This window comes from Pelmatolapia mariae, linkage group LG13 (assembly GCF_036321145.2).
Source record: "Pelmatolapia mariae isolate MD_Pm_ZW linkage group LG13, Pm_UMD_F_2, whole genome shotgun sequence".
Taxonomy (NCBI): domain Eukaryota; kingdom Metazoa; phylum Chordata; class Actinopteri; order Cichliformes; family Cichlidae; genus Pelmatolapia; species Pelmatolapia mariae.
The window spans coordinates 15,111,436-15,133,775 of NC_086238.1; the positions used below are offsets into that span (position 1 = coordinate 15,111,436).

The 22,340-nt window shown below is 38.8% G+C and overlaps 2 protein-coding genes across 2 annotated transcripts; both read left to right on the forward strand.

The window, feature by feature from the left end:
• The first annotated feature begins 600 nt into the window (after positions 1-600).
• Positions 601-14,247, forward strand: sft2d1 (SFT2 domain containing 1). The gene is made up of 8 exons (XM_063491275.1): positions 601-845; positions 1,424-1,510; positions 3,235-3,317; positions 7,055-7,136; positions 7,428-7,463; positions 7,552-7,610; positions 10,165-10,194; positions 12,108-14,247. The coding sequence occupies exons 1-8, from the start codon at positions 780-782 to the stop codon at positions 12,145-12,147; spliced, it is 483 nt and encodes a 160-aa protein (XP_063347345.1). The 5' UTR covers positions 601-779; the 3' UTR covers positions 12,148-14,247.
• A 370-nt stretch (positions 14,248-14,617) lies between these two features.
• On the forward strand, positions 14,618-17,938 carry prr18 (proline rich 18). Its single transcript, XM_063491274.1, has one exon. It carries the CDS (start codon positions 14,792-14,794, stop codon positions 15,557-15,559), a length of 768 nt encoding a protein of 255 aa, XP_063347344.1. The 5' UTR covers positions 14,618-14,791; the 3' UTR covers positions 15,560-17,938.
• Positions 17,939-22,340: the final 4,402 nt, after the last annotated feature.

Consider the following 22,340-nt stretch of genomic DNA (forward strand, 5'->3'; position numbering starts at 1 on the left):
ATTTTAAACTACACTTGTTCAAACAAAATTTTTGATGGAGATATATCTGCGAAAAGCGTAGGATTTAATTAAAAAATCAGCAGTATTTTTAAAAGTTTCCTTACTTAACTGCTCAATCAGTGAAACGTGTCAGGTGATCTTCCTGAACTAATGCTAAAGTTATTGATGGACTTAATTCCAAGCACTCTTTCCACAAGATAAACCAGTGCGAGGACCAAAGATGGTCCGTTGCTTCCCTGCTGGGAAGACAGTGCCAGGTTTTTTTGTTTTTGTTTTTTTGGGTTTTTTTTTGTTTTTTTGCACTGTCGTAATATTTCAACTGGGTGGCGACAAAGCAACAGTCATTGAGAAAAACAGTAAGAGCACATTTTCTCACTAGAAATCCTTCGCTAATACTGGATATATTTCTGTGACTGTAAATCTGTGTTTCTCGTGTTGGTTTTAAAACAAAATAATTAAACAGGGTCAGAAATGTCCTTGAGGTATTACTAACCAATCGTACGGAGAGGCAACAGTAACAATTCAAAGGAAGTGGCGTTAAGGAAGTCGCCTTTGAGCTGATCTGGGGTCAGTGATAGAAATGCCAGCCCCGGAAATGGTAGCAAATTGACTGCAATTAAACCGACCCCAAGTCAGTACGTACAAAGGGCAGTACACAGGAAGTCAAACTTATAACAGCTGCGATAACAGTTGTGGGCATAAACCACATAGGTTACAGGCTGAAAAAGAGAACAGCGGGCCGCTTTTTTTCTGGCCAGTTCGCCAGCTAGCTCGTAGCGATGGACAAGCTTCGTCGTGTGCTAAGCGGCCGAGAGGACAACGAGGAACTGGGTCTCACTGCACAGGTAGGTACTGCTTGACAGGCTTCGCTGCTAATGCTAACGGACTGTCAAGAGAACGGATAACATTCAAATACCTAATAATAAAGCATCGCTGTCGCTGCCTGTTTAAAATTCTGAGCTAATGTTAAGATGCTGTTGTCTGCATGCGATTTTATATTCACTGAGTAAGCGGCTTGTAGCTGTTAATAATGAAAAAATGCTATTTTGTGTTAGCTCCGGGTAACTAGCGTCCTCCGGCCGTTTAAAGCCAGCTGTCTTGACTTTTTGTTAGCACTTAACTTTACTGAGTCATGTGTATTTATTTGTACCTCTTTTTCACGCGTTCACGATAAGGAGGAAATAAGGTAAGGTAATGCTTTCGAAGTCAGTTTATTGGTGTTTTGTATTCTACACTTTTTTCCTGCTTTTATTTTTTATTCTTTGCCGATTCTACTTCAGTTATGTTCTGTATTTCTTAACATATGCTAGCAAAATCGTCATTTGTGGTGTAGCCGCTGTATGATTGATTAGCAGGAAGCCCGTGGGCTTTTTCTGCAGGTCAGTGGGTCTGTCTTGTGACATCCTCCCATTGTTCTCACCAGGTCCTTGATGCCAGCACTCTCAGCTACAGCACCAGGGTGAAATGGTTCGTCATCTGCTTTGCTGCAGGCATCCTGTGTTCAATACTTGTGAGTGTATTTGTCAGGCAAAAGTGATGTTTTTGTGTGCTTTTTGCCTTCATACTGACCAAAGAAATGTGGAGAATGCATTGTTTTCTCCAGTGCCGCCAAAGCAATTTCCTCTGTTACTCCAGCAGATCAGTACGATCAACTCCTACTGTCACTTATGCTTAAGTAACCCACATCGGGTACATACAATCTTATTTATCAGTTTGTAGCCTTGCAGAAGAGAAGGAGGAAACTTGCTGTCAACAGTTTGAAGCCACTGCCATTTTTCACACCCATTGTAAAATGTAGGTTTTGTTTATAGGTGGTAACATTCACAGTTACCATAGTCGTTGTAGAAAGTCTAGCGGCATAAAAACCCGTAATATTTAAGTCTTTAAATGTCCTATATTAAAAATGTTTTTTTTTCTGGCTGCTCACACACTGCTAGCCATCACTGTGTTTGCAGCAATAAATAAAATACACATTTACATAAACATACTGCTGCTTGTCTGATTATATAAATATCACTAAATGCAGCAGTGTCTTTCCAGAATGAATATTATCCAGATTTTTTTTTCTTTTTCCCAGAATCTTAGCTGCTTAGAAGATTCTTACAGCTGCTCCCTTATTCACAAGGGATTGCCTGAGTTTTACATTGATTACCTTCCTGACACAGCCCCAAAGGGGATTTGTATCTCCTCCTGATCTTAAACGTGTTAGTCTTATGTGTGAACCACCACACTGTAGAGCCACCTACTATTTTATCTTATTAAAATTATTAATCATAACTTTAGATAAGGCTGAAACCTCACAACTTATCAAAAGAAAGATATTAGTGTTTTATAATCTCTTCCTATTGCTTAACATAAGCTCTGTTTACAATTGGACTGCAGCCAGGGGTGTTTCCAGGATGTTTTTTTTTTTTTAAATTGGGTTACACAGGGGAGACCGAGAATGTAGCAGTGGCACAGGAGATTAGAATGTTTAGTCGGAAATATTTAATAAGAATCGTGTATAGAAAAAGTATTTAGACTTTTTGCTTAAGTAAATAATAAAATAAGTAATGTAATAATTCATATGATGTTTAACCAAATATATTTAAACTACCTATAGTAAAGTACTCGGGGGTAATGACACTTTTTAGAATTATTTACATGATATTATTCGATTTATAATGATTTATTTATTGAAGCATATATCTTTCTAATGAATACACTTGTTGATTATTTTAATTATTTATTAGTTGGTAGACTGGTACACTATAATAGTGTAATTAATCTGCAAAATAATAAATAACTGAAGCTTTAAAATGGATAGTCTGGCATAAGGATAGCAATAATCACATTCAGAATTTAGTAGAGTAAAAGCAGAAAACGTTGTAGTACTAGTAAAAGTAATTAAGTAAATATTTCAGCAACACTAATGCCACCCGTGCCCCCTTTTTAGACACGCCCCTGACTGCAAACCTTATGGGCTTCTAACAGTAGAGGGAGCCAAACATGTTTCAGTACAACCACAGGACAGCTACTCTTGCTCTTTTTCTTTTTTCTTTTTTTTCTCTTTTTTCAGCAGAATTTTTAACAGGGTTATTAAGAGTTAACCCTTTAACCTGGTTAAGTTCTAGGTTTCACTTAGTAGCTATTATATCTGTTTATTTTTGCCTCCTACCCCTTGCTGAAAAATGGTGGTATGAATTTGTGTAGCTGAATTATTTTTTCTTTTTCTTTTTTTAATCTCTTTACCAGGGCACAGCACTGCTGTTCCTTCCAAGTGGCTTGAAGCTCTTTGCAGTCTTTTACACACTAGGGAATATTGCAGCTCTTGCCAGGTAAGTCCAGTTTAATTTTAAGTGTTACTGGTATTGTACTGTATTATTATCAGCCTTTTGTCATCAGTATGACACACTGCAAGAAAGCAACAAAAAAAAAGTCATCTTGAAGGTTACTCATGGCTGGAGTATCCTGTCACAGTCACATTTCTTTAAGGTTTGCTTTGTGGTGACTTTCTGTAGTGTGTGTGATTTATCAACATTGTCCTTGTGTTCATTCATAATCTGCTGCTCTGTGTTTGCAACACTGTGCCCGAAGAACTATGAGATGTTTTCAGCTGAATGAATGACATTGTTAAGTATTATTGTCAGTATGAGTTATACAGTTTGATGCAACAAAGCAAGTAATCTAATCTTGATGAAAGCATAGTCATTTATTAAAGTTGTCACGCCTGTGCAGCTCTGATAACCATTTTTAGGTTTTCCAAATTTGAACCCAAGGATGAACTGAATAAACCTTAGTGGACAGAGGATCTTTTGTGCTGTTGAGTATATAAGAACGCACTTTGTACAACTTTTAGTGTTTGAAACTCAAATGACCTCTAAAGTCTCTGAGTTTCACCATCATCAGTAATAAATACAGATTTGTAGACACATTTTATTACAGCAAATTTATGCTGTACTTTCAGACCTCTTATCAAATTTGTACCCATTTTATTTGAATTCTGTTTCTTCAATTAATATTTACTCTCAATCCTTGAAACACTACAGAGTCTGCTGCTGAGAGTATACAAACTATTGGGAGCAAGTCATTGGTGTGGGGCTGCCTTGTTTTTACTGATTCTTTTACTAGCGTCATATTTGAAGTATAATGTAGATTCTCTGCTGATATTGTAAACGCATAAGTAGACCAGTTTAAACTTTCAATGCTTTAGTTATCAGTTTAGGAGCGAAAACCAGTACAGAAAATGTACTCAGCCATAAAATAATTGACTGGAATTGAAATGTTTATTTTACTGCTCTGTATGCTAAATCACCAGATTAATGATTTTCTACAGCATTCATCTTTCATATTTTACTGGTGTTTACATATTGTATGTTCTTTATAGATTGTTAGTCACCTAAAGTCTCGAGAATGGGTGGCATTTTCTCTCGAAGAAGATTCTTAAGATCTGTGAAACACCCCTTTTAGATTGGTCAGATCCTGCCAACATCACTCCTTTCATGTGAACATGCAGGCGAAACCCTGGGTTAATCTAGTGAGTTGGAGAACTAGCTTCTTTTAACCACTTATCCTGATCGCCAATGTTAGGGTAAATGAATCCAGATAACCTGGGTATGTTGCACTCACCCAGGAATCTGTGAGTCCTTACTGACACTGTTATTATTATTCCTTATTTTGAGACCATGAATATTATTCTTCTAACTGTTAAATTAAAAAACTGCGGTGAAAAGCTGGAATGCATAGGAGTTGTCAGCGGAGGTCTGCAAAAGTGCTGCATCAAAGTGTTGTGCCGTTACGTAGGCGAGGTGTACATCAGGTTTTGACATAAGTTAATTCGTAGAGCTTCACAGAGGTTTGCAGTTTACATCCTACCTACAGGATAGGATTCCCACAGAGACAAGCAGGGGCAGCATAGCTGTGTGTCTCCTCTAGTAGAGTGTGTTTTTTATAGGAGGATGTGAGTAAATGAGCTCTTTTTTTTGTTTGTTTGTTTGTTTGTTTGTTTGTTTGTTTGTTTTGTATAGGAGCAAGCAGCTGTTTTCTTTCCTGTCACAGGGAACCATACTTACAAAGTGTGGTTAAAACTTTAGTTTTACTTATTCTGTACCAGTTTATAACATGGATCATCTTGGGGACCTTCACATAGTCAAGACTTTCCATTAGAGAGAAATCTAAACTAACCCCCCTCTTAAAAATCACATACCAGCAATGTAGATGAAAAGAACTCAATATAAAGCTTAAGATTAGAAATGTATCTTTATAGATGTCACCAGATCTACAACATTTAGATTTGTATTTGTAGATGAACTAAGGTCTAAATCTTACAGTAATGTCTTTGACTTCTTTTGACAGACACTGAACGCTTGATTTGGTGATTGTTATCAGACTGTACAGTCTCTGTTTTCAGGTATTAAATATCCAGAAGGTTAGATGCATCAAGAAACTAGGTCACCTTCTTCATAGCTCAGGTTAACAGTCCAGTGCAAAAGAGTATCATATTATTTTACAGAGCTTAACCTACTTTATAAAAACGGTATGCTGCTGGTTTCTTCTTGACAGCCACAGGTATGAAAACAGGAGGCACTATGTGCTGTGTTTTTAATGACAAAAGAACAAAATTATGTAACGCAACAAAAGCTCAATTTAGCTTAAGCTCTGATTTCAAATGTCTCTTCAGTGATCTGCCAAAATCTTAACACTTAATGTGTTAAAATTACGTGATCAGTTTTACAGTCAGTGACACACTCTTTTAGGTGCCAGATCTTTTTCCCAGCATGTGCGCCAATCATTAGTGTCCCTGACACTCTGAGGAGAAAAAAAAGCCTCCATCCCTCTCAACAGACCAGCAGAGAGAGCCTGCGTCAGCCCACATTACTCTTGTGTCTCATCTAACAGATGTGACGCTCCACGGACTCCCTCTACCCACTCAGCTCAGCTGAGCCCAAAGCTGCGTGCCTCGTCAGTGGGGAAAGCCTTTGTCTTGTTAAATTCACTGACGTAACACATGCATCATGTAGGAGGTCTTAAGTGTTGGGAATGAAACATTTAAACTGTAATTATTGCCACATGTAGTCCAAATTTGATTTTGTTGGTCACATTTTTCAGATGTTACTCATACTGTGCTGTATGCGGTCAGTGTATTACTCATGTTGTGGGGAACCAGTTTGTTTACAAAAGGGATCTGTCCCATTCTCGTGAATTTAGTTTGGGACTTCCCTGAGATTTTTTTTTAACCCTACAGTATTTATACATTTGTTTGTTTTGTCAACTTTTTCTATCAACTTTTTAGGCTTGGACGGTTACATGTACTGCTTTTCCACTGCAGACACATCTCTGCCCATTTACTCTTTTCAGTGAGCAGCTGCCCATCAGTTAACAACTACTGTTGTTACTACCAAAGCCTCATAACCTCAAAAATGCAATTCAGGATAGCTGTGAAAGCAACTACATATTTATTGTATTCAGCTTCTGCTGCACTGCAGATAATCACTGGGGAGGGAAAATGACTACTTAATGCTATGAAGGCAAATTATAATGATAATTATATTATGGTAATAATGATTCATAATTCGAGAGTATCTGTGGAGCATGGCCACCTGATGGGTAGTTATCTGGTTTACGTTTTGTAGTCCACTTGTTGGCAAAGTTCCATTGGCCAATTACTTATCAGCAAGCCTCAGTGAATGTAGGTATACAGTGCTTAAGGACCACACTTTCATACTCAAAACAATCAGCTATCATGTGACATGAGCTATCAGTTTTTACTTATCTGTAGTTGTAATTGTTGGCCAAACTGGAAGTCTTAAAGTAGAGTGGTTAAACTGGAAGTCCTGATAAACTGACGCTGCCTTTGGAGGCAAACACGGCAGATGAGCCAGTGTGTTGTAGTGTAAGGCTTGAAACTATGAGCTTTTTTTTTTTTGTTTGTTTGTTTTCTTAGCTTAAACTTCTGTATTGTTAAAAAGTGATGTGTTGAGGGTGTGAAGTTTTTCTCTGCTTGTTTGACAACCACAGCTATAACAGACCTGTTTACTGAGCTTAATCCATCTACTTTTTTATTGTTCTCCCAAAGCACCTGCTTCCTAATGGGACCACTAAAACAGCTGAAGCGCATGTTTGAACCAACACGACTGATAGCAACCATTGTTATGCTGGTAAATACTGTGTTTTACTATTTAGACTTAGATTATGCAAGGCACTGCACTTCCACTTACAGTAGTTGGTGGTTTATGAGTAACGTAACTTAACAACACATTTCACCTTGACAGTGTAGATGTTTTCTTGAGTAACATTTAAATGTTTTGGGGGGTTTTTTTTGTTTTGTTTTTTACGTTGTTTTTCTGATAGGTTGAAAATAAAAGGAGAAAAAGTAAAACTGTAAACTTTGTACTTTGTACAAGCAAGCAAAAAGTTTATGCAAGCTGATCTCTCCTTGCTTCTTACAGCTCTGCCTGGTCTTAACGCTTTGTTCAGTGTTTTGGGTAAGTAATGTTTCAATACAAACAAATCCGTTTGCAGTTATTAATTTAAAGTAGTGTTATTAAAATTGTTTTTTTATTGACTTTACAGTGGGGTAAAAAGGGACTGGCCATAATCTTCTGTATTCTGCAGTTTCTGGCAATGACGTGGTAAGGATGACTTAGTAGTCTAAACCATTTCAGTACAGTTTGTTCATTATTCACACCTACAGTGATCAGCCTCAGGCCACTGACACTTGCATTGAATAACTCATTACAATCCAACAGTTTGCTTAGAAACCCTAGATCTTATTTTATGTTATACTTATGTTGAAATTGCAACATAAGTTTATTTTATAGTATTCGTAGATACATCTGTAAGTGAGCCACATATTTGGCTAAAAGTGTAAAGGCTAATACACTTAATTTTAACCAAGCTATACTGGATTTTATTGTTCAGGGCAAAATGATAGCAAGCACGATCCAAGTATATTGATTAAATTGGTTTACCCTAGTTTGCCAGAGCAGACAGTGACATCTGTTTGAAATGCAGGTTACAGTTAAAGGTGTTGTAATAAGACTGATGGGCAAGAGGCCATGCCTCATTGTAGGTCAGTGTATGTTTGCCCTGTAAGGAAGAAGGCAGGATAGTGTAGTGCTATTTAGCTGTGGGGTTTGGGCAGACAGGCATGGATTGTTTACACACAGCACGAAGTGGCTGCCAGCTCTCTGTGGAGTCATTACTATAATGAAAATTACATGTGAACGGTCCAGGGAGAATACATGGCACCTATTAGTCCTTAATTAGTTATCTGTTCTTATGCTACGTGTGTAACACAGAGAGCTAAACAACCCATCTTTCACTTATAAGTTATAGTGTTTTAAAAACTGAGTTTATAATGTCTATTTACAACGTCCACAATCATTTCTTTTGGCATTTAACTGCATGTCCTTTACTCAAATGTTTTAAAGCAGTTTTTTTTTCTTTTTACATTTAAAATCTTCATAAGTCATGAATCTTTTTCATCTGAGGGTAATGTTATTTTTACTAGAGCATTTTATAATATTTGGCCTTTTTAGTTTGCAGAGCTTAAAAGAAGTTGTCAGTAATTTTGTAAACTGATGAATTGCTTAAGTTTTTCAGCCTGTTGTTAAATTGACTTAAATGTATATCATGCAAATCTCAAGCTTACAAGCTATTTGAGCTTTTATTTGACATCCACACAGTCAGTGGAATTAAGCTTAACCTTAGACGTGAATGAATGATATGGATTAGCATGTCAGTACTTGTACGTTCACTTATTTGAACATATTTGCACAGCAGTAACAAAAGACAGTGTGTGTGACTGCATGGAAAAACGAGCCAGTAGGAACTATGGAGGAAGGGAATAGCCTGTGTCAGCCTTACAATCACCCTTCTTTTACACCTACATGTCGTACATTCATTTCCGCTCTGCCTGCGTTCTTAAAGGCATCACCATGGAAACCACAAGTCACACATCCAGAACTCGTTCTTAACAGACTGGGGGCATAGTGCACTCCCACGCAGCCACTCAGACGTCTGTGCGAAGGTGGTTCCGTAATAAGACGTCGCCACTGACCCGCACAGATGGGGTCAAAGTCCAGTCCTTGGGCTGAATTCTGTGAAATGACCATATGATCCTCAACCACAACTGACTGTCACAAGCTCAAGATAGAGCAAAGAAGGATGTTTAATAACAAAACCATTGTAACTAACTAAATTAAGATAGTCAGAAGATTCACGTGTAAAAGTGTGTTGCACCGCTTGTTATATTTGTTACAGCTCTGCTTAAGACAGATGGGGATTCTTGTCGGTATGCTCATGTTTGCGCTCTAGTTGATTATTTAACAGTGTCAGTGCATTCCTCACATATTTAAAATACATCACTGGTTTCATCAGGAATCTATTAAGCTGAACCTTAGCCGTGATCATTTCCTGGATAGGGTTCTGTGTTTGTTTCATAAGTGTGCCTGCTACCTTTCTGTCCACAATTATTTGTGCAAAGATTACAGTATGTCCAATTAATGTACAATTACATTTTGTTAATCACTGCTAAGTGATTTTTTTTTCTTCTTTTTTTTTGCCTGTCCCGTTTGGTTCTTTTGCCATCAGAATTGTTGTCTAAAGGCAAAGAAAGATGCCCAACGGATTTACTTTACTAAATGGACCATCCCAGCCTTGCCGTATTGGTCTATTTGATTCACCTTTGCTTTTATTGTTTATTTTATTTTCATTTGCTGAACACGGCACAGACTTGACTGGGGAAAAGAAAACGGAGAAAGAAAGAGGGAAAGAAAAAGAGCGGGGAAGAGGGACGGTGATAAAACTGCTAAGTGATATAAAAGAACCTTTGTCATAAGCATTATCGTATCAGATTTCAGTTCCTGGAAAGATTTAAAAAGGAATTTACAGGACAACTAGTTAGTTCAACGTATTTTGTTGTAGTGGCCTTAAATAATAACATAAATGTAAACATTGAATCAAATTTAAAATGAACTAAGGGACACATTCATTCATTCTTCATCAGTAGGTGAATACTAATGCAAAGGACTTTAAATACAAGTAATCTGCTTAAACTGGTACATGACATGCACAGTTCATTCGTAATTAGGATCTTCTTCTACAATCAATATCTGTCCTAAAAATATCCCACCATCACCAGTATTTTCCCTCATCCTTTTGTGTGTGTTTCTTCTCTTTCAGGTATAGCATCTCTTACATTCCATTTGCCAGGTAAGATGACAGGATTATACTTTGCATGCTTTGCCTTGATATATGGATATGTGCTCGTACTCTCTGGCATGCATGACCCTTCAATGAAAACATGTTTTTTTATTTATGTCTTTCTCTTGTTTGCGTCCACCATATGGCTCTAATCCCCCATTACGATCAGTGTAGGCTCTTGGTGTCAAACAAATGGCAGCCTGTTGTTTTCACACCCTCCATGCTTTAGTGCTGTGACATCATTGCTAAATCCATAATGTCAAAATGAAGTGGCTTTTCTTTTCTTTTTTTTTAAATGAAATAATGCTCTTTGAATCTGATTTGCCAAAAATATTTTCCTTAATGTAGCTTTTACGTTGCATATAATGAGCTTGTGTTAAGCTTTACAGGGTTAAGGCACAATGCAAATTTTTGATTAGATCTGGCTAAGCTGTGCTGCATCAAAGACAAAGACAAAAAGCCTGCAGTGTCATAAGTCGTTGTCACAGGTGTCTTAATGTTTTGCAGCTTTTCTTTAAAAGCAAAAAATTTCTCCACTGTACCAAAAGTGTTCACTTTGGTGCCATATGCTGTACCACCCCAGTGCTTTACCTCCAGGCCAGGCATGAGGTGTGATGTTGTTTTGTCAGTTCAGATGTAAGTTGGGTTATAGCTCATTTGGTCCAGAGCCCCCATGCAGCCCCCACCCACTAAGTATCTTGTGTGTTTGGGCGACCCTATAATCCATCCTGACAGCTGAGGGACGTCCTTTTAACAACCTCAAGCTCCCCCTCCCCCAGCCCAAAAGCTAACAACAAAACGAGGCCTAGACAAAGACCTTTTCCCATGTCACTCCCCAAAAAACAAATTCCTGTAGAGGAATGCAAATTTTATGGCAGGGTTTTGTTTCTTTTTTGGGCTTGATACTAAAATGCTGCCAATCAGCTGCTTCTTTGTTACTGTGTTTCTTATATTATTTGTCAACACATTTTTGTTCTGTCTCCTTAAGCCTCTTGCTTTAATCCATTTTTCATTTAATTCAGATTTGATTGCTTCGGTCTCTGTTGTTTCTGCATATTTTGATCTCTTCGATTTTATGGGGTGACACAATGCTATAGTACTTCCATCCCTGTCTGTGTTCCAACAGTCTCCGATACCTGGCTGGCCACTGCCATAACACATGGCCAGTGGACTTGATCCTTTAATGTATTTTACCTTGTTTCCTATTTATATCCCCTCACACATGCAGAGAGAGATACTAAAACCTGCTGCCTGTGCACGTCCCACAGCACTTTAAGGCTGCTGTTGGCTCAGACATCTAATCAGAAATTGGGGAAAGCCCTTGAGTCTGATAATTTATTTATGCAGTGGAAATGACAATAAGCTTTAAGTGATATATTTTAAAAACACAGAGGTTGGTTTGTTTGTTTTAGTTTTTTTTGTTTTTTAGTTTTGATAAAAACCAAAGCATTTAAGGAAGCAACCCTTCTCTCCAGCAGCCTCCCCTCCTCCCTGTCAGACTGCTCATGATCCCCCTTGTTCTTTTAACCTTGACGGGTTTCGCACCTCCTCCTTCCAATTTCGAACGTGTCTGCAGGCGAAGTCTGCATAGCAACCACTGATGGCAAGAACAAACTGTGTGAAGCGAAATAGAGTAGGCAACGATCTGTGGTCGCCATGGTGACGGATCGCATTGCATCATCCTTCAACTTGGTGTACCTGGGGAAAAAAAAAAAAGAAAAGGAAGCCCCCATCATTATGAGCATGTGGTCCCTCCCCGCCAAAACACGCTCACTTATTCATGATGAGCCCCACCCAGATCATCGTAAAAATGGACTCATTGTCGCTTTTAATTTTGTACGCATGACAGAATTTTGTCTTTGCTATATTTAGTTTTTCCTTTCATTTCTTAATTGCCTTTTTTCTGTTTCTCTCTTTGACAGGGATGCTGTGATCAAGTGCTTCACGACCTGTCTGAGTTAGGACTCCAAAGTCTACAGTTTCCTATCAAGACTGGTCCTAATATGCAAACTGCGAACAAGAGGCTTTGTAAAATATACATGATATTGTATATACACTATATTTCCAAATTTTTATTGTGGCTTTCATACTGTGAAGTCTTGCTTTTTAAGTGTAGCTAAAGGTCTATAACTATCACCAGATAATAGGTATCAGTCTTTTGCTTTTGACATGAGTAATGGGTGCCTTTAATGGTTAATATATTTAAAAATATTCCTGAATTTTCTGAGTGTATTTATGCCATTCAAGTGCAGAAACTGATGTTGAGTCTGGTATGTGGTCAAATACAACAAAAGTGCCTTCTGATTATATGCAGCAGGAAGAAACCAGTTCAAATATAAGTCAGGTTCTATATTTGCATTTTGAGCAGTATACAAATTAATTGTCATCTGGCTTCCTACATGCAAACGTTGTCAGAGCATTATCTCTCTCTGTTGTGCGTGCGTGTGTGTGTGATGTGCAAAGAGGCTCTGAGATGCTGTTCCATGTTGATGTTTTCCCCTTGGCAATTGTGTCACTGCTTCACTGATAATGCCTGAAATATGATTTTTTTTTTTCTACAGCTAAACAGAATTTAAAAAGCACTCAATCTTCAGTGTATCATGTGAAATCATGTTAAAAATGCTTCTCCTTTTTAGGTTGATTTCCTGCCAGATGTAGCAGTGACCCAGTTAATTACACTTTTCTGAGCATTGTGATTTTTACGTGACCTAATAACCCAATGTAGCTGGCATCACGTTCCTCTATACCGCTTCAGCGTGATGTTGTAGCCTTTGAGGATGTGGTTGTCATGACAACCTCCGCCAGAACACTCATAACCTTTTCCTACCCCCATTTGTGGTGCAGATGTTCACATCCAACTAACAAAGGTGTTTCTGCTTTTTTAGAGCTCCTTGGGCCAGCAGTCAGCCTTGATTCCTTTGCATTTTTTGAATTTAAACTAAAATGCGTTTTACTACGTAATAAGAGCACAGCTCAAGTTTTTTTTTCTTTTCTTAATTGCTTTATCAGATTAAATAATTTCTTTTCTTTTCTTGCTGCGCTTATGGGGTTTTTTTGGGGGGGGGGTAGACACTTGTATTTTTGTGGGATTACCATGGGCAAAATCTCCCCTCAGTACTTATTGTTCATCTAACTTGACAGAGACCCAGCAAATCCCTCTTGAAGTAATCTTGGGGGGATAAAATAATTCTTTGAAATGAGAGTTTGTCGTCTTTGTGTTTTCTGATTGGTTTTCCATAGCAGCCATTTTTGGATTACACCAAAGTTTGAAGATGAAGGGGAAGAACCCTGACCCCAGCAATCTGTTAGCGTCCCAACTGTTTCCCCTTCAGTACATTTAATCTGTTGTTATGTCAGAGAGAACGGGGATCATGCCTCATCAAGCACTGAAATTAAACAAGTCTGTGTGTCTTCTTCAGCTTAATGATCGAAGTCTTCTTGCAGAGATGAATAAATAACTTGGCCTGTGTTGTGGTGGGAGCTGCTGTCCCAGTTATTGATTCTAAGTGTCTGAAGACTGTTAATTTTCAAAAAGCATTAAACACACATGCATTTTATTTCCCCATCCCCAGAGCAACTGCATCTGATGCATGACTTAAAGCCAAGATGTTTCACGAACCGTAAAATATGCAGGCAATATAAAATCGTTTAATAACTACAGATTAGCAAAAGGGCTCATTGATTTCTGCCTGGCAGAAAGTGCAGATAGAAGCAAAGGAGGACAAAGAAAAATCAATATTGCAGATTATTTGTGTATCCTATGAGATGCTATTTCATAGTCTACATGGCTGGAGTAACAAAAGTGACCGTCGATACACATCAGATAATTGACATTTGAGATCATATTGACTGAAAGGATACAATGAAACTGCATGCCATTGTGCCTGTGACATGTTCAAGGACACACTGATCTGAGCACCAAGGACTAAACTCATGATTATGACCATAAGTTCTCTTTCTTTTCATCCAAGTATGTTTTGGCAGTGCAAATAAATCACAGAGTATTGATACTTTTGAAGTTGTCGAACTTTTTGAGTTTTGTATTTCGAATAAAGACGTTATGGGCTAAAATTGTTATAAGAAGTCTTTTTTTCGACTTTATAATTCTTTTTTAATGGGTTGAAATTTAGTTCTTTAACGGCATCACTTTTGTGAAAAACATTCAGTGATGACTCATAGTTTTCAGGCTCATTATGTCCTGAAAAGCTTATGATGGGTACGATAATGCACGAGAAATGGATCCAATAACTGGAAAGCAGCAGAGAGGCGCTGTGACAGGAGATGAGGGGAACTCTGGGTGGATGTGGCTCATCGTTTGAGGAAGTTGTTGAAAATTATGAAATGACATCATCAGTTTTTTTCATGGCTTTGTTTGGCGCTTCTTGCCACGCCTTCCTGCCGGCTCCTGCATAAAGCGGCCGGGCTGCCTTGTGTGAACCAGTTGAACTCCAGTCAGCGCGGACAACAGGTGCACCGCAACCCCCTCCACCTTCTCTCTGTTGGATTATGCCCGCAGAGCGCCGGTCGTCGCTTTACGCAGGGCTTCCTCTTCTGCACTCAGAATAATTTGCACGCTTTTATATCCTGACCACTTCCAGACACAACGATGCCTTTTCCACCCATCAGCCTCCACCAGCGGATCTCATCGCCTGGCAGGGAACTATTCGGGAAAAAGAAAGCCAACGGAGTGCCTCCTCAGACTGAGCAAACCAGCAAATCTTGCGGAGAGAGAGGGGGGTCGGATAAGGAGAAACAGCCCACATCTTGGGCATCGGCGAATTTAAGGAACTTGGGGCGAAAACCCCAGCAGGACAAAAATAAAAGCCCCACTCAGAAGCCCGGTGCCGGACAAGAGACCCAGGGAAAGCCCTCGTGGTTGATGGTGCCCAAACCTCAGGATTCATCTGAAGGAGTCAGGCGCTCCAGCTCCATGGACTCCACGAGACAACTCAGTGGAAAAGAGGAAGGGAAGAAGGAAATTCAATTTACACTCAGTCTCACCCCCGAAGCCATTCTTGTCATCCAAAAACGGAATCTAGAAAAACAAATGATGGCAAAGCAACAAAAGTGTTGCGCCGGCACCGATTTTCGGCACCGGCGAGTTTTTCCATCCAAAAAGACGCACGGGGGGTCCAAGGGCTGCGCGCCGGCCGCCAAAGCGGAGACCGCGGAGCAGGACATCACCGCCATCGTTAAAATATCTCTGCTGAATGACCAATACAAGTACGATGATGTGGAGTATGAAGACGAGGACGGGGATGTGGATGAGACTGTTGTAAGGAAATGCAAAGAGTGGCTAAAAGGGGTCGAAAATGCCGCTGCTTTGGGAAAAGTCGACAAACTTTCCGCACTTCCGCACCTCAAAGGCTGTTGACACCTGGCTTTGATGTCTTGTTGTTAAGCTAGGACTCTCAGTGTGATGGACTCGTGAACAATGTGCAATTGGTGTAGATCTGTTGCAAAGGCATCCTGAATTTTAATCTTCTCAAGTAAACGATAAAGGGAGGAAATCCACTTGTCTTCAGATGAATGTCAGTTTGTTAAAGAAATATATATTAAAAAATAGATGTCAATACGTTTAAAAAAAAAGTCAATTAATTAAGAAAACGAATGAAATGAGGAAATTCCATTGGAATCATAATAAGTCAAGAGGGAATCATTTACATTCCCCATCAAAAACAGGATTTTAAAAGTATCCAGCAGTGCTCAGGGCTCGCAGGGATATTTCCTTTGGGAGTTTGATGCCTGTTCATTATTTTATTTCTTTCAGTTTTAGTTAAATACCTTTAAATTCTCGTCCTTTGCACGTGGTTTCTATTTTTCAGTGAGGCGCCTGTGGATTGGCAGAGGGGTCTGCTCCTTTGTGTGGGAGAACAATAAACTGTCAACAACAGAGCTCTTTGCCTCTGCTCCTGAAACCAAATTGAATTGTTTATTTTTCCTCTCATAAGAGGGTTATATCCTTTGCAGGGATTTACCAGTGGTGTACAGTATGTAATGTTTACTAAATATTTGTACTGTCACATATCTTTTCAGTTCATTAATTTAAGCGAATTTTAAGTAAAAACATTTTCTTTTTTTTAATTATGCAACTGTCTCGATCCTTTTAAATCTTCAAAAAGCTGTATTGTGCTGTGCCTCTTAATTTAAAAAAAAAAACAACAACTAATTTGCAGTCATTTAGATTTCTTTTACACTTCTGGCCAGTTTTCAGACAAGCGTTTTAAAGGCTCTTTGTTGCCACTGTAGCTACCTGAGGCCATTTGGGCATTAGTGTTCTAAGCGTCTTAGATTTCCTGTTAAGCAGGGTTCACAAGTGTACTGTAGGGCCCAGGTGCATGATCCCTTTAGGAAATTACCTCCAGACTACCTTACGTATCACACTGGTATTAAAATCTGGTGAAAGGAATTGCTGCAAAGTAGCTCTAGTTTGAAGTGAACTATCCTGAAAGTATGCTGCTCAGGTAGTCGTCCAGGTCAGGGGGCAGAATATGGCTGTTTTAAGAAGGAAAAAATAAAAAGAAATAAACCACACATTAGAGTCGCAGATCATTTAAGCCATAAAATGAGGCTTATGCTTTTGTTTTTTTTAGAGTCACTCCTGCCCACAGTGCATTGTATTGATCATTAAACTAACATTCAAATGCAAACCTCAGAACACAAATTCAGTTTCTATGCACGGCCAAATACATATTTGAAATTCCTCTGTATGGAGATTCTCATTTGCAGCATTGTTCTCTGTAACTTGGTAACCAGAGTTTTACTCTGTGTGTGGTACATTTTGATCTCTATTACATTTCAGACAGAGGAGTGTTGTAAGTTTAAGACACGACAGCTTGTTTGGAGGGCTCAGACACCAACAACTGGTAAGGCATTTTAAAACATATACCTCCGCTCGTAACCTCAGGTAATGCTGTTGTTTGGCAGACATTTTATTAATGGAAAAAACCCAATTTTTTAGTGTATTGCCTCTTCTCAGTAAACACTATCTTGGCAATAGGGTTGCCATAAAACTGGAGTGCAAAAACCTGCATCAATCAAGCGCTCTTCCCTCTATTGCAGATGTATTACCTGTTGGGGACAGGTGTTTTATACGACACACTCATCAGTTGTTTTCTTCTTAAAGGTGTTTCATTCAGGAATGGATTCAAACCTGCAGCAAATAATCAAGTGTCAAATACATGTCCGGCCATAACTCTGTAAATGTCATTGTACAGTGTGTAACACCATAGACTTTCTCCACTGTGTCATCTGGGTAAACAAGCAAAGCTTCTACAATAAAGCGTTTTCTCCTGAATAGATTTTCCCGTTCAGTCTCACAAGTGATTTGGTTGTTGAGTGCTGAGATCATGACTGAGCCATTACAGCGTGTACCAAGACTCGTTTGGTTCTCCATGGTTCCTGTAGTGATATTATCAACTGGCTTAGTGACCAAAAGTTGTGTAATCCTCTTCTATTGTCTCATTTCTATTGCGGTCTTGTTTGTGTGTGTCTCTCTGGTATTCATTGCTGGCTCATATGGGCCTGAAAGCCAAGCTATTCATGAGTGAGTCTGTCCTGGGGGTAAGAACTGCATCATTATGTGTGAAGTAGCTAAAATGCTTGTTGTCAATAGGAAAAGTGCAATTTGAAGGATTGGGGGCAGGTGCAAAGGGCTGCTTGGATAAAAGTGGAAACTTTATCTTTAAACCGCCCTCCAAGCCCTTTTGTTTTCATCTGGGTTGTGAAATCCAGACCAAGCTGGACTTTTTTTTCACCTTTTGCCACAAACCATTTGTTTACACATGAATCCACCCAATCCAAGTGACACTTCTGTTTCTGGATTAGAAGTAAAAAAAAAGAAAAGAAAGAAAGGCTGCGGGCTTTCTGTTCACCACACTGTACTGTGATCACTGTATGGGAGAGTGGCGCTTTACAGCAGGGCAGCTTCATTATCCTCCCCTGATTTATAGTGGCAGGGAGCACAGATGGATGCTGCCTTCACTCTGTCACTGACACTGCACACAGCAGAGAGAGCAGAGAACTGCAGGTCCCTTAGCTGTGCCGCGATGGCATCACTGTGGCAACGGAACTGATAAATCCCGTGTTTCCAGCAGCTTTTGTGAGGAAGGACAAACCAGACATTTCCTGAACTGAGTTGGCCAATAAACTTTAGTGTTGTGGTCATCCAGGGTGAGCCCCTCAAGACTGAGGCCTTTTTGCCAGAAACAAGGCAGCCTCAAAAAGAAGACTTTGATCTGAGAGTGCTGTCCTCCCACAAAAGCTAAAAGATATTTTATTCTTCGTTTAAGGGTTATATGAGTGAGAGTAATCTCCTTTGGCATGTGTTGTATAACTAATAATGAGGACACTAGGGGAATGAAGAATATATGTGGGCATGTTTTCATGGTTTTTCCCACCTCAGGACAGAGTTACAATGACAAATACATGCAACAGAAAGGGGGGACATAAACGTTGTATAAAAAGGCACAAACCTAAGCTGTCAATACACAGCAGCATGCATGCTATCACTCCCATAAGGTTTGCGTTCCTTTTTTGCTTTTTATAACACCTACCACATCCTGCGCTCCTTTTTTGGTTTCATATTTTCTTTTTGCACTTTTACCAGATTTAGTGCGTTTGAATTAAAGTGTATTATTAGAAATCTGTCCACAAACCTTCCCTGTGCAGCATCTACTAGGAACCATTCATTATCTGGATTAAGGAAAGGACACTGCTGCCTGATGATATGCTCAGAGTTATCTAGAGCCACGCTGAAGATCAGGGAATAGAATGAAGGCTTAGTGGGAGTGAAGGTGGGCATATTCCTGCAGCATATGGTCTTGTTTCTTTTTATTTACTTATTGGCTGCGCATTGCAAGAACACAATGTCAGGATGTTGTGTGGGAAGATGCTCTTGGCAAACGATGGGATTACCAAAAAAAAAAAAAAACATTCTTTTTTAATCCTCAGGCTCCCACAGCATCTAAAGTAGGTCTTTACTGTTGATAGGCAGGGAATAAAGTCAACGCTTCGGAGGAGGAAGGCAGTTCGTGGCAGCAGCCAAGTCCCAGAGAAAAAGGCCAGGACCTCCACATCAAACACAGCTGGAACAAGTTATAAAATGATGTAATAATGCTATAATGTTTAAGACAGTTTGTAATCATTTAGTTACTCATTCTGCATCTGCAGAAAAAACAAAACAGTGAGAGAACAAAGTTCTTTGATCACGATAATCACAGCAGTCACTTTAGCATGTCCACATCTTTGGTCGGTACTAAAACACTTGTCTCTGTATTTATGTTTTTTTAATGGTTTCCATTCGCTTTGTGTCTTTTTATTTGTTTATCCTACAGCGCCATCTAGAGGCCTACATGAACGCCTCTGCGATGCTCTCCATTGCCGCTGTGCTAAGCTACTGGAAGGTCCACTCACAGAGGTCATAGCTTCAGCAGAGAAATGAGACACCCGGAGCAAAGTCACTGAATAAAATGTATAAATATAATGTGACCGTGGGAAATGTAAATTTCTGAGTTTCTCCACGACTGTGAATCTGGCAGTAATTTAGGAAAATCCTCAGCTGAACTTTGCAGTTTAAAAAGAATAAGAATCAGGTCTGACCTCAGCAGCATCAGATTTTTGTGTGTGTTTTATTGGCACAGTGGAAACACCAGCTTCTGTACTTGAAATAATTTTTTTTTTTTTGGTCCTCCATAAGTGACCACCAGTCCTACAGAAGCTTAATGCACTGAAGAAAATTAAAAAATAATTAATTAAATAAATTGTATGAAACTGGATATATTATAGTGCACTTTGTGACAGTCAAGGTGTAAATTTTAGAATTAGCTGCACTCAGTAAACAGTGGCTGCGTTCATTTATGGCTGAATTCAATGAGGTATTATTGATTCCTGTTATTTGTCTAGTGAATTGGACTTTGTTTTAGCACGTTGCTCTTTTAAGAGAGCCTGTGCTGTTCTGGTTTGTGGGCCTCTTTTAATGTGGCGACGACATTAAATGTGACAAAGTTCTGCTTACTGAGATTCACACGAGCCTTGTGTTTTACCATTTGTAGATTAGAAAAGTTCCAGATGTAAAGCAAAAACTCAAGGTTTCACTTTCAGCTTGTTTTAACAACATCAACTTCACATTCTCTCTTTTTTCCCCTAAATTTGCACTCACATTGTTAATATACTCACAGCAGCAGTGAATAAATGGATCCTATAAATGTAGTGCACAGTATGGGTGGTTCGCTAGACTAAAACTAATCCGTAGCTACTGTAGTGTGAGCACGGTTTAGTCGAAGTGCAGATGATGATCAGATCTTTTTAAGTTGATTCAATGGAAAATTAAAAAGTTTGGAAAATCTAATTTTTTTTAGCATTTCATAATTAGGTATACGTGTTTCCTGGTTTATAACATTGATATGAATATTCATTATTGTTTTCCTTTATTTATATTGAAGCTTATGTAGTCTTGAAAATGTCTGTCTGCAGCTACTGTGTTGTACTGTGAGTGACTTTGATTTTGACTTCCACGTGTGTCTTCTGACTGGGTGTAAAGAGAGCTATACTCTTCACAGGGTGCCTGGATAGAGTGGGTCTAATGGTAGAGAGATCCTGTCTTATCTTCCTATCCTGTAAAAGTCAGGCTTCTTGAAGGGGGTCTTAGTGTCCTCTGTAATGACTTCCACTTAAGTAGCAGAAGGAGACAAAAGAGAATGCAATAAATTACTTCAGAGGCCCTTTGGAGGAATCTTTTGCTTCAAATTGCTGAGCAAATAAAACTACCCTTTGTTTCCTCAGAAGACCGGGGCTCTGTTAGACATGGAGGTGAGGCAGCAAAGGCCAGAACACCTGCTGGGGCCTAATTGGTCCCGGCTACTGTTAATGGCTTCCTGTGGCTGCATGTTTACTTCTCATTTGTTTTGTGCGCTCTGTTTCCCGGCCGCTAAAACAAGGGACACTCACTTTAAGATTCTATATTTTCACAACTGTCTGTCTCTGTCCTTCTCTGGCTGTCTGCCTACGTCTCTTTTCTTTGTTCAGAATGAATAAAGTTGGCCTTCTGAAAGCTGCAGCACATTGACTCTCACCTGAAGCCTCTCCCCACAGACACTTAATACCTGCTAGCTTTGGACCCTACACATAATGTAAATGTGCAAGAGTCTTTAATAATTTCTGCACTGTGGTTCATCATGACTTATTCTGTCCATATTGAGCTTTTATGGGATCTTTGACCTCCAAAAGCAGTTCTCTGAGTACCTGAAAACCCGGAGGAATTTTACAGTTGTCTGAATTACAATATTAACCCACCAGAGCTACTGAGGAGTCTGCAGGATTTCAGGAAAAACTGTTAAGTTTTAACCATTATTATTATAACCTTTGTTATGAAAAAATATCAGGCATAAACATGTAAAACAAAAAACAAACAAAAAAAAGATTCCAGGCCATCAAAAACATAAAGCAACATTTTTGACATTTCCATGTCACTGGAACATGTAAAATCAAAGGTTTATTTATTAATATAATTCATCATTAAAGAAAATATGCTAAAACTGGATGTACACCAATCAGGTCGGGGTGTAAACATAAGTATTTCATATATTAAATGACAGAAAAGTTTCTCTTTTTTCCCACTATATACTATAGAAATATTTCTCTGTTTGTTGTCTGTTTTTCACAGTTTAAAAAAAGACATTTTAGGACATTTATGTGAATTAACAAAAACTTTGTGGTTTATAATTACAGGACAGTCTGGGAAACGAGCAACCACAACTTTATCCTGCAATTTTGTTCTATTACACATTTATTCATTACAATTTAACCACAAAGACTCATGCTGACACAGTTATGTCATTTACTACAGCAGCATTTCTTTATCATGTGAAAAACAAACAAACTGAATCATACTGTTGAAGCTGTCCTTATTTTTCTTATAGTAAGATGTCTCAGGGAGTCACTGTGTAGGTAAAGTTCTTTTCACTGACAGAAAAGGGTGTTTTACTGATGTGGCCCACGTAAGACCAAAGTGGGCTGTATGTGTTTGAATCCTTGAATCAAGTCAATTTCACTTAATCAAATTCCATTAAATGTGATTTTTGACATTGTGCTTATGTAACAAACTTACATGGAATATGTATATGCAAACAAATTATTTAAAGTTAGCATTTTGAGCA